We start from the raw sequence: 11,959 nt of genomic DNA, 5'->3' as shown, positions 1-11,959 counted from the left end.
CCGCGGCCGCGCTCCCGGTTGGCACTCCGGTCCCCGCGGCCGGCGCGACCCTGCCCCGGCCACGACCCGGCCGGCCCGAGCTGTCCCCCACCCCGTGCTCCCTGGTCACTCACCCCAGGGTCAGGCAGCAGTAGCGCCAGCAGCAGCAGCAGCCGGGCCGGCATGGCGGGGACTCGGCCCTGGCTCCGAGCCCGGCCGCCTGCTCCGGGGGCGGTGCGGACGGGCCACCGGGAGGAGGACGGGGCGGGGGCGTCGCGACGACAGCGCGGCAGAGGCCCGGCTTCAGCGGACGCAGAGCTGACTAGGTGGCGGCGGCATCCCCATGCCCGGCCCTATAAGAGCCGGGTGCCGGCGCTTCTTCCGGTCGGGGCGGGGCCAGTGGGCGGGGCAGGGGCGGGGCTGGCCTAGGGGCGGGACCAGAGCCTGGGTCCGGCTCCAGGGCGGAGCTGGCTAGGGTGAAAAGACCGGGGGCGGGCTGGTCATGACCGGGGTGGACCCAGGGCGGAGCCGGTGCCCGGACTGGGCCAAGGTCCGGGACAGCTTGAAGGCGGAGCTGGGAGGGGCGTGGCCGAGGACGGGACTAACCTTGACCGGGGCGGGGTCATGGGCGGGGCGGAAGGCGGGGTCGGCCTCTGGCTCGCGGTGGGTTTGGTGGTCGCTGCTGGGGAAGCCTGGACCCTGGTGTTCCGGCTCTCAGGACGCCGGGCGGTCGAGACGGGCAACTTGTGGCAAAGCTGGCAGAGACCTGCAGACCCGCCAGGCGGTGCGCTCGCCCCCAGGCCACCTCATTAACCTCGCCGAGGGGACCCTGCGTCAGACCCGATCAGAAGCAAGGACCCAGAGAGGGGTGGTCCCGGATGCCTGTGAGACACCATTCCCCGCTTGGTTTACTGAGGCGACCTCCGGAGCAAGGGGTTCAGAAGCTGACAGGGGATTCCAACAAACACGAGTTCAGTACTCCAGGGCCTTCCAGTTGTGCCTCTAGTCCGAAGCTCTTCTGCCCCCAGGAATTCCTCTCACATTGTGTCCAACAGCCATCAGTTCCCTTTGGAGTAAAGCACAGCCCAGTCATTCACCAAAAATCATAAAGAAGGAAATGGGTTCAGCTACTCGTGTCCAGAGTGCTTATATGGGACCTTTCTAATTTTAGTTGAGACAACTCAACACACGTGGAGTGGGTTGATGATTTGTACGGGGTCTCTTTGAAGGTAATGGGCTATTAATCTGAATGAACAGCCTGGTCACTGGGTCCCATGCGCTCTCCTCTGAACTGGAAGGAGAAGGGAGGTCATAGTGTTTGTATCAAGAGAGAATAAAATTTGGAGTGCAAGGAAGGGTATTTTACGTATCATGGGAAAGAAAAAAGGGATCCCAATAGGTCTAGTGTTTGCTGCTTTGTTCATATGACATTCTAAGGGTGTTCAGATTTGGGGGGAAAGGACTAAGCAAGGCTAGAGAAAACAGCAAAGCAGCAGGGGGACCTGACCACGACTGGGAGGAACTCTTTAATTAACACCTGAGCAGCTTGCAAGATGACTGCAGGGCCTGAGCTCTAAGAGAAGCTTGACTGAAAAACACCCCCTTCATAGCCCTTCTCCAGTTTGTTTTTCCTCAAACAGAATAAGTCTGGGAGGGAACCTTTCTGTGCTGGAGCCCTGGCAGCCCTTTCACAAATTCAAAATGTCACTGTGACCCTTGTGAGCACCCTTGAAATACAAAGGGGAAGACATACCTCAATCTGACTCATAAGTCAGTTTTAAAGATTCTGGAGAGAAAAAAAAAGCAATCTGTGTCACAGAGCCTGGGCCAAGTGTTGGGCCAGATCACCAGGCCTGAATACACTGCCCCATGGACTCAGGACTTCTAATGCCCAGTTAGGCTGCCCTTGAGTCTAACCAGTTCCCATGTTGCATGAGCTTCACAGGACTGGCAACCTCAGGCTGATAAGCACTGGTTTTATTTTTGGTGGTGTTGCCTTCAGCTTGTTCTACTCTCAAGTACTGCTTTAAACAGCTTTTTTTTTTTTTTTTTTGCTCACGATAAAGCAGAAAGTGGCATCGCTGATAAACACAAGCAGAAGGGGAATTATTTTGTAGGGTGCCTTTGATATAGACCTGCTCATAAGAAAGACATGAAAATGGGCAGGAAATGAGCTTTCTGGAAGTCCCATTCAATACCATTCACTAAACAAGGCAAAGTTCAGGGTCTTAGTGTGAAGATAAACCCTCTGTTTTTCACCAAGTTAAAATATGTATATATATATATATATATCAGATTCAACAAAAACTGTAGTAGGATCTGGATATGTCTAGGGGATGGGAGAAAGTGGGTAAAACACAAACCAAAAAAAATTTATTTTCACTTCTCCCTAAACCAGTGGTTCCTAAAGTTGGAGAGCTTTTAAAAAACAGAGTTCTTGCACCTTTTCGTGCCCTCTTCCGCCCGAGTCAGGATCTCCAGGAGTGGCACTCAGACCTGCGCGTTTTAAAGCTTCTGCCAGAGACTCAGGGCAGCCAAGGTGAGAACCAGAGCTCCAGCTCACTCACTGCATTGTGGTTAATTCCTGTGGCCCAGCTCCCTTTTATTTATGTTAGCAAATGTTGCCCTCTAGTGGAAGAAATTATGACCCTGCATTTGTGCTTGTCTCGTTTGTTTAAGCCCCTGAACATTTATTTTTAAAATGATTGTGAAGTTGGTTGGCTGATAGCTACTTGGTGGGAAAACCCCAAACCACTGCCAGGAGCTCTGGTGACGTGGTGGTTAAAACATTTGGCTGCTAACCAAAAGGTCAACAGTTCAAACCCACCAGCTGCTCTGTGAAAGATGTGGCAGTCTGCTTCTGTAAAGCTTCACAGCTTTGGAAACCCTCTAGGGCCGTTCTATTCTAGGGAAGCTATATGAGTTGGAATCGACAAGATGGCAATGGGTTTGGTTTAGTTTATTTGGTGGGAAGACAACTAACTCTTCTTGAAGGAAAATCCAATAAAATAAAAAATGGAACTCATCATTGAAACTCCAGTGAGTCCCAAAGGAACAAATGTCTTTCTCAGAATAAGTTTCGTTGTTTTTTAGCTTTGTTGGCTGCCGTTGCTACTACTACTTCCAAATGGAGTTGAACTTACAGCACATGTAGGGTCCTCACAGGATAACTAAAATGAAGCAAGAGTCTATGGCAGCAAGCTAAATTATATCTCTTTGGGGTCCTAATGTTCAAGGGAAATGAAAACAAAAAGCTGGTGCCACTGTGAGCAACTGGAGGCTTAGGTAAATAGAACTTTGGCTCTTCCTCTTCTAGGATGACTGGGTTTGGAGTGACTGTGACACTCGTTCCGAAGGACTTCTCTTTACCGAGAATCCCACTCACGCCATGATTTCTTATATGGCAAAAGCCCATCTTTCTTATCATGGCAGTTAGTATTTGCGGAGTGTTCACTCTTGTTTGGCAGTGTGCACAGGCATGTGTTACAGGAGCATTGCATGTTATCTGCACAACAGTTTCAATGAGGTAGGTGTTATTAACCCCATTTTACTGATGAGACACTGACATTTGGAAAGGTTAGCAGCCAGGAAGGTAACACACAGCTAGTAAAAGTCAGAAACCAGATTAGAAGCCAGCTGTCTACTTAATGTCACCGTCAGCCCCAGACACTCTAACGTGTCCCATCGTTCCAAACCAAACCCACTACCATTCAGTCCATTCCGACTCACAGCGACTCTTTGGAACAGAATAGAACTGCTCCCTAGGGCTTCGAAGGCTGAGTGGTGCAGTGCCTAAGGCATTTGACTGCTAACCAGAAGGTTGGTGGTTCAAACCCACCAGCCACTCCATGGAAGGAAGACCGGGCAATCTACTTCTGTAAAGATTTACTGCCTCAGAAACCCAACGGGGGTCGCTATGAGTCGGAATCGACTCAATGGCAGTGGGTTTGGTTTGATTTGGTTTATATCTTTATGGGAACAGACTACCTGTGGAGCAGCTGGTGGGTTTGAAACGACTTTTTGGTTAGCAGCCCAGTGCTTTAACCACAGCGCCACCACAGCTCCTATTTCACCACCAGCTGATTTGTTATTCTTGCCTTGCCAACAGGATTATTAACATGTAATCTATAAATGCATTTAGGAGGCAGTAGTGGTTCAGGGGTAGAGTTCTCGCCTTCTATGTGGGAGATCCAGGTTCAGTTCTCAATCAAGGCACCCACAGTGCAGCCACGTCTGTCAGTGGAGACTTGAGGGTTGTTAGAATTCCGAACAGGTTTCCGCAGAGCTCCCAGACTGAGAGGGAAGAAAACCTGGACAATCTACCTCCGAAAACCAGCGACTGAGAACCCTACAGATCAGAACAGTCCCACCGGCAATGAGTCACGGGGAAGATACAGGGTGGGCGGTATTTTGTTCAGTTGTGTGTGGACTTACCATGGAGGCCAACTGCCGCCAATAACAGCAATGTTGTAGCCCAGAGTTCCCCTGGAACTCTGCCAACAACCAGAAGTTTGCAGAAATATGAGGTGATGAGGGGCCTGCATTAAATAACTTGTGGAGACTACTGATCTCACCCTGGGGTTGTCCAGAAGAATTTAAGGAGTAGAACCCACCCCCAGGGTTTCTGCCCCATTGTTCAGGATTTGTTCACTTGCTTCTGCATTGCTGTATTCCATACCCATTTGTGCCAAGTCTACATGCCACCATGGTGCAGTGTCCACAGCGTCACCAATTCGCATTGTTGTTGGGTGCCATTGAGTCAGTTCTGACTCATAGTGACCTCATGGGACAGGGTGGAACTGCCCTCTAGGGTTTTCTTGGCTGTAATTTTCATGGAAGCAGATCATCAGGTATTTCTCTCACAGAGCCTCTGCGTGGATTTGAACCCCCAACCTTTTGGTTAGCAGCTGAGCACTTAACCATTGCACCATCAAAAGACTCCTTTGGTAGAATATTTTATTGTCACCAGGCCAATGCAGCACCAATGTGGAAACTGCTCCTCTCATAGCAACTCCACTTCCTTGCTGGGTAGCCCTGCCCAATCCCCGGGGGGTCTGGCTTATCTCCACAATATCCTCCTGCAACTTCTCTGAAACAGCTTGTTCTGGTTCCCTAGTGACGCTCTGACAGAAATATACCACAAATGGGATGGCCGTAACAAACAGGAGTTTATTCTTACAATTTGGAGGCTTTAAGTCCAAGTTCAAAGTGCCAGGCCCTAGGGGCTGGGTGAAAGCCTCTCAACCTTAGGGTCCAGGTCTGCCTCCTGCTCCTGGCCCACTGGAGCTAGAGGCATTTCTTCACTCAGATAGTTGTTGGCTGCTGAGGCTGAGAAGCCCCAAGGTTGACAAGTAAAAATGCATAGTCCTGATGTTACCAAACCACACGGCAGGCCATTAACTTAAGTCCATTAAAAGTCCCAAGGTTGGCAGAGCATAGCAGGCTGCTGAACAACGACACAGCTACATGCAGAGTCCAAGCGTGCCATAAACTAGAGACCATTCCCAAGGCTTCTCCTTATATACAGGAAGCAGACCATATCTCAAAGGCAGCTACTCAGCTGCTTGTGGTAGATCCCACCATGGAGTTGATTTCCAGTCTCATCATGGGGAATAACTACCACCAGCTGCCCAGCCACTCAACCAGGCCCAGCCAGGTTGACACACAAACATAACCACCACACAGCTCCTAAACATCCCCTCTCCATTGTAACATCCCAGTGGCCATGCTCCATCCTCTTTCTTCTGGGCCTCTATTCAAGTACCATTAACAGTTCTTTCTTTCTTGAATTTTTCCTCCCTGGATATTATCATTTTCTGGCATTTTCCTGTCTCTCTGCTCTGTTTCCTCCTCCTGAACATAGTGACATAGTGTGTAGACTTTAGCTCACTAACACTCTCCCTGTCTCCTTCCTTTCTCCAGAGGAGAGCTCATTCACAGGCATAACTAAATTTTAGAGCAGAGAGGGACTTTAACCATGTAGTCACCTTCACAAATCACAAGTCATCCATCACAAGCCATCCATTACATGGGTCAAGTAAAGGCGGCCCGATGGGTAGTGGTTTCAATTATGTGCTACTGCGTAACAAACTATCCCATAACTCAGAGGTTTAAGATGACGGCCACTGTCTTCTCTCTCATGAACCTGAGTTAAGTGGGATGAGTGTTCTTTTTACCTCTACCCAGAGAAGTGTCATTCTTTTTCATTTCCTCCCTTTCTCCCTCCCTCCCTTTATCTCTTCCTTCTCTCTTCCACAAATATCATTGAGGATCTCTAAGTTCAAAGGACTGCAGCCCTGAGGAAATATCAAAGAGTTTGCGAGTCAGTAAAAGGGGATGGGATGTGCACAGAAATAACCAAGGCACAATGCAGGCTGTGAAAAGCACCAGAAGCTAGGAATAAACTCACAGGAACAGAACTACGCTGGTTAAGAGAGAGGGGGTCTTGGTGGAAGGAGGGCGGTAGCATGGGATAAAGCAGGGATGGCTTCCTGGAAGAAGTGGTGCCTTGGCTGAGCCTTTTGAGAGACTTCACAGGAGGAAAACAGTCTAGGGGGAGAAGAGGACTTAAACAAAGGCCTGGGGAAAGGACAGCACTGTGTGGCCTCAGGAAGCCCAAGCAGACTCAGCAGTGGAGCGGGGGCAGGTGAGGCTGGGCAGGCAGGACGGGTCAGTGGGGGGAACCCTGAGGTCAGCCTAGGGAGCTGGGGCTGTCTTCAGCAGAATGAGATGTGACTGGGATTACGTCTTAGGAGAAGAGTTAGGGAAGAGACAGGCATCTGAGAGACTGTTCAGGAGACTGGTGACAAAGTTCATGTGGGGCTTAATCCAGAGCAAGAAGGGGAAGGAAGGGACCAGATAGATAGGAGAGACCTCGCCAAGGTGGAATGGAGACCATGTGACTGACACAGTTATTGGAAAAGATTCAGAAGGAGGAGTTCAGTACCAGTTCATCAAACGTGTGCTAAGCTCCTGCCGTGTTCAAGATGCTGGTCTCATGCTGGGACCACAGAGATGAACAAGTGAACAGGAACAGGGGTCAGCCTTGCAAGAGAGAGCTATGTTGGGTGTAGGCACCTACCTAGACTAGGCCAATCCCATGACTCTATGGTTTCCCAAAATGGCTCTGCCCATCCCAAGGTGGAGCTTATCTGCCTTCCCCTTGAAACTGAATGTTGTTATGTGCCATCAAGTGGAGCTGACTCATAGCGACCCCTCCTTGGGTTTCCAAGGCAGTATCACTAGGGAAGTAGATCACCCAACCTTCCTTCCGAGGAGTGGCTGGTGGGTGTGAACCGCCAGCCTTCTGGTTAGCAGTCAAGTGCCTTAGGCACTATGCTACCAGAGCTCCTTGAATGGGCCCTGTGATTGACATTGAGCAGCAATGACATTCTGGGACTTCCCAGCTCAGAGCTTCAGAGATCTGGCAGCTTCCACTGCCTTCTTTAGCATACTCCCTCTAGCTGTCATGTTTAGAAAAGAACCAAGGTGTTCTAATCCACAGCCCCAGCTGAACACCCAACTAACAGCCCATCCCAGCTGCAAGCCATGTGAGTGAGCCATCTTGGATGTGTCAGCCCAAAGAACACTCCAGATGGCACCTGAGCCCGGTTAACTCAGGCTCATGACAGAGAATACAATGGCTGTTGTCTTAAACCATTGAGTTATGGGGTGGTTTGTTACGCAGTACTACATACTGAAACCACTACCCATCGGGCCACCTTTACTTGATCCTTGGGTAGGCTTGTGGCCCAATCTGACTCCAACTCAACTAGAGCCATGAAAAGAGACTTATTTCCTTCCTGGTGCTGAGACAAGGAGGCGCAAAGACCAGGAGGTTTTCCATTTGGCAAAGAAGAGCAATTTGAAAGAAAGAAGTTGCCGAGCAAAGAGAACAGATACAGTCAGAGGGCCTGGGCAGGTCTGAGTTCTGATTCTAATTGGTCCTGAGACTAGCTGCCCAGCTCCCCTTTCTCTCGTGAACTAGCCTTCTAAAGGAGCTCTGGTGGTGTAGTGGTTAAAGCATTCAACTGCTAACCAGAAGATTGTTTGTTCAAACCCACCAGCTGCTCCGCAGAAGAAAGATAAGGCAGACTGCTTCTGTAAAGATGTACAGCCTTGGAAACCCTATGGGGCAGTTCTATTCTGAATTGACTCGACAGCAGTGGGTTTCAGGGAAGCCTTCTCAGTTCCCCTACTCACCCCAGTCAGTTTGAGTTGGGTTTCCATCAGTTTCAATCACTAAACCAATTTTACACACTAACTCAGGATTTCTAAAAGGACTAAGGCTATGACTTATACCTGGCCCATACCAGCCCTCAAGAAAAGATCATTTTCTTTCTCATAGCATGCAGGAGACTTTGTGGTCGACAAAGGGATAAGAGAAGGATGTCAAATGCATAAAATGCAGAAGCTTTTTACCTCCAACTAGACAGCAGGCTACCTGAGGACCCAAACAAAAACCCACTGCCGTCGAGTTCCTTCCGACTCACAGCGACCCTATGGAACATAGTGGACCTGCCCCATGGCATTTCCAAGGCTATAAATCTTTGCAGGAACTGCATCTTTCTCCTGCAGAGCAGCTGGTGGGTTTGAACCACCAACCTCGTGGTTAGCAGTACTGTTACACCAGGACACCTTTTACTTGAGGACAGAAGACTGTTCATTCACATGTGTATTTCCAGTGGGTGGAAGAGGATCAAGAAGAGGGACTTTAAAGACGTTTGTGGAAAGAACAAGCAGGTGAGATGCCACATCCTTGTCTGAGACATGAGAGAATGATGGATAAAGACAGGTATGTGAAGGTGGAGAAGAAGGAGGTGGAGGGAAGATTTTGGTCTCTTCCACTCTTGGCCCTTTGAGCTTTTACACACACACACACACACACACGTCCATACACACCCCACCCATTCACACACCAAACCAACCCATACATGCAAGTGACGATTCTGGGTGGACAATTGTTTGAGACAATTGTTCTCTGTCTTCCCCCATCGTTCTCCCTGGTCTGCTCATGTTCCTCTCACTTCCCAGGCTCCAGAAACTCTGTTCCACACTAGACTCAGGCCCCTCTGAACTGAGTGCTTTTCTTGGTGCTCCTCCTTCTTGGCTCTTCTGTACAATTGTTGGCTTCATCTACTGCTCCAGGTTAGGACTCCCCACTGTCCCTCCTCTTCTGGTCCCTTGGTTCTCAATGGTTCTTCTGCCCTCAGCCAAAGAAAATTCCCTGTTTTCAGAAGACCCATTTGTTCTATTTGACCCACCTGGAGAAAGTCCTTAACTGAAGGACAACTGATTGGGACCTTTATTTGCAAAATTCCCTCACTGTAGTATCTAGATTCCATTCTGATTCACGGCCACCCCATGTATCACAGAGAGAAAGGCTCCATAAGGTTTTCTTGGCCATAATCTTTACAGAAGGAGCCCTGGTGTCACAGTGGGTGAGCACTTGACCACAAACTGAAAGACTGGCCACTGAACTTGCCCAGCAGCTCTGTGGGAGAAAGAACTGGTGAGCTGCTTCCGTAAAGAGTAAACCAAAACCTAATCCATTGTCATCAAGTTGATTCTGACTCACAGTCACCCTATAGGACAGGGTAGAACCACCCCATGGGGTTTCCAAGGCTATAAGTCTTTATAGAAGCAGACTGCCTCATCTTTCTCTAGCAGAGTGGCTGGTGGGTATGAACTGCCAATCTTTTGGTTAGCAGCCAAATGCTTTAACCACTATGCCATCAGAGCTCCTTCCATAAAGATTATAGCCTAGAAATCCCTACGGGGCAGTTGTGCTCTGTCACATGGGGTTACCATGAGTTAAAGATGGACTGGACGGCACCTAAAAACCACCACAGCACAAGCTTTACAGAAGGAGACGGCCAGGTATTTCTTCTGTGGCACTGCTGGGTAAATTGGAGCCACCAATCTTTAGGTTAGGAGCCAAGTGCAAACCACTGGCACCACCCAGGGGCTTTCACAAATATCAATTACATCAGTGATGACATGGTGCCATTAGTGTGAAAATTACCAGCAACTCAGGAATGTCCATGTCACCAACATTATTTAAGACTCTTCTGGATAGTCCATGCAATTTTGACATAAAGCAGAAATAAGAATCATAACTGATGCTAAAAACATAACTGTCAAAGAATAAACTGAAAAAATATAATGAATAAGAGTACTCAGAACCAAAATCAGTATTTTCCATTAGCCATTAAAATGTTAATATTAACTAGATTATTAATGTTAGGAAACATAATTTGGAGGAAAAAATCCCATTAACAGTAATATCAGAAAATATAAAATGAGGAATAACCTTAAGAAGAAATATGTGAACAGAAGGGATATGTCCAATGAGTTCACATTTTGTAGCCCTGAATTGGGAAAAAGATGATTATACTGGGGTTGTTCTGTGTTGTTGAGTTGATTCTGACTTATAGTGATCCTATGTGACAGACAAGAACTTACTTCCTAGGCTGAATGTAGTCTTTATGGGAGCAGATTGCCAGGTGTTTTGTCTTATGGAGGTGCTGGTGGGTTTGAACTGCTGAGCTTTTGGTTAATAGCCAACTGCTTAACTATTGCACCACCAGGCATCCTTATAAAGTGTTTAGTTAGTCTCAAATTAATGTACAGATATAATGCAATCTGGATTAAAATTTTTTTTTAAATATTTGTTTTTTAAATAGGTAATACTTTAAAATGTTAAATCGTTCAAATGACAAAATGTACCCAAGAATACAGTGAAAAATTTTCCTCATGGTTCTCTATTTACTCAATTTCTAACTCATCCCCAATGAGTAACTGCTGATGTTAGTTTCTTAATTATTCTTCCAGGGATACATATGTGTGTACATACTTGTGTGTGTGTGCACGCACACACACACACAGAAGTCAATACAATAATCTATTTAGTTGTGTCTATGTGCATATATATATTTTTTCTGTTTGGAGATCTTTCCATATCAACATTTAGAAAGTGTTCTCATTGTATACATGGACTGTTATGGATTGAGATGTTTCCCCAAAAAAAGATAATGTTGAAGTCCTAACCTCTAGTACCTGTGAATGCAACCTTGTCTGGAGATAGACTCTTTGAAGATATTATCAGTTAACATGAAGTCGTACTGGAGTAGGGGCTTGATCCAATGTGAATGGTGTCCTTACAAGTGAGGAGAAGAGACACAGAAACACAGACACAGAAAGAAGATGGTGTGTGAAGATGGAGTTCTGCTCGCTATCTCAGGGTAGACTGTCTCCAGGAGCAAAACCAGCAAAGCATATTGCCTTGGTTCTCCAGTGCTGCTTTCACAGAAATACCACAAGTGGATGGCTTTAACAAACAGGAATTTATTCTTTTACAATTCAGGAGGCTAGAAGTCTGAATTAAGAGTGCCAGTTCTAGGGGCTGGGTGAAGGCCCTTCAGCCTTGGACTTCAGCTCTGTCTCTTGTTCCAGGCCCACTGGAGCTGGAGGCTTCTCCTCACTCATGCAGCTGCTGGCTGCTGAGGCTAACAAACTCAAGATTGACAGGAAACACAGCAGACCACTTGTTCAAGTCCAGGAACTGGAGATGAAGACTTGGCCAAGTGCAGGATCCAAATGTGCTAAAAAGCTAGAGATCTTTTCCAAAGCTTCTCCATATATACTGGAAGCAGGCCACACCTGGAAGGTAACTTCCTTCAACTACTTAGCTGCTCAGAGCAGATTCCACCATGGAGGTGACTACAATTTCATTATGGGGAATAACTACATCCAGCTGCCAAGCCACTCAAAACCACAGCCCAGCCAAGTTGACACACAACCTTAACCACCACAAGTATATAAAATATTTTGTTGTTGTTGTTGTTATGTGCCGTTGAGTCAGCCTCGACTCATAGTGACCCCTCCTTGGATTTCTGAGGCAGTAGCACTACGGAAGTAGATTGCCCAACCTTCCCTCCAAGGAGTGGCTGGTGGGTTTGAACCACCAGCCTTCTGGTTA

The 11,959-nt window shown here is 47.8% G+C and overlaps 1 protein-coding gene across 1 annotated transcript in view; it reads right to left on the bottom strand.

Annotated features, from left to right (window-relative positions):
* Nucleotides 1–164, bottom strand: part of ERN1 (endoplasmic reticulum to nucleus signaling 1) — an 84,649-nt gene extending 84,485 nt beyond the window's left edge. Inside the window, 1 exon segment of the mRNA XM_007959719.2 lies at nt 114–164. Within this exon segment, the coding sequence (XP_007957910.2) occupies nt 114–164 (51 nt within the window).
* Nucleotides 165–11,959: the final 11,795 nt, after the last annotated feature.

This window comes from Orycteropus afer, unplaced genomic scaffold (assembly GCF_000298275.1).
Source record: "Orycteropus afer afer isolate SDZICR_OR568_19922 unplaced genomic scaffold, OryAfe1.0 scaffold00018, whole genome shotgun sequence".
Classification (NCBI taxonomy): domain Eukaryota; kingdom Metazoa; phylum Chordata; class Mammalia; order Tubulidentata; family Orycteropodidae; genus Orycteropus; species Orycteropus afer.
The sequence above is the reverse complement of the archived record's forward strand: the minus strand, read 5'-3'. Positions and strand labels throughout refer to the sequence as shown.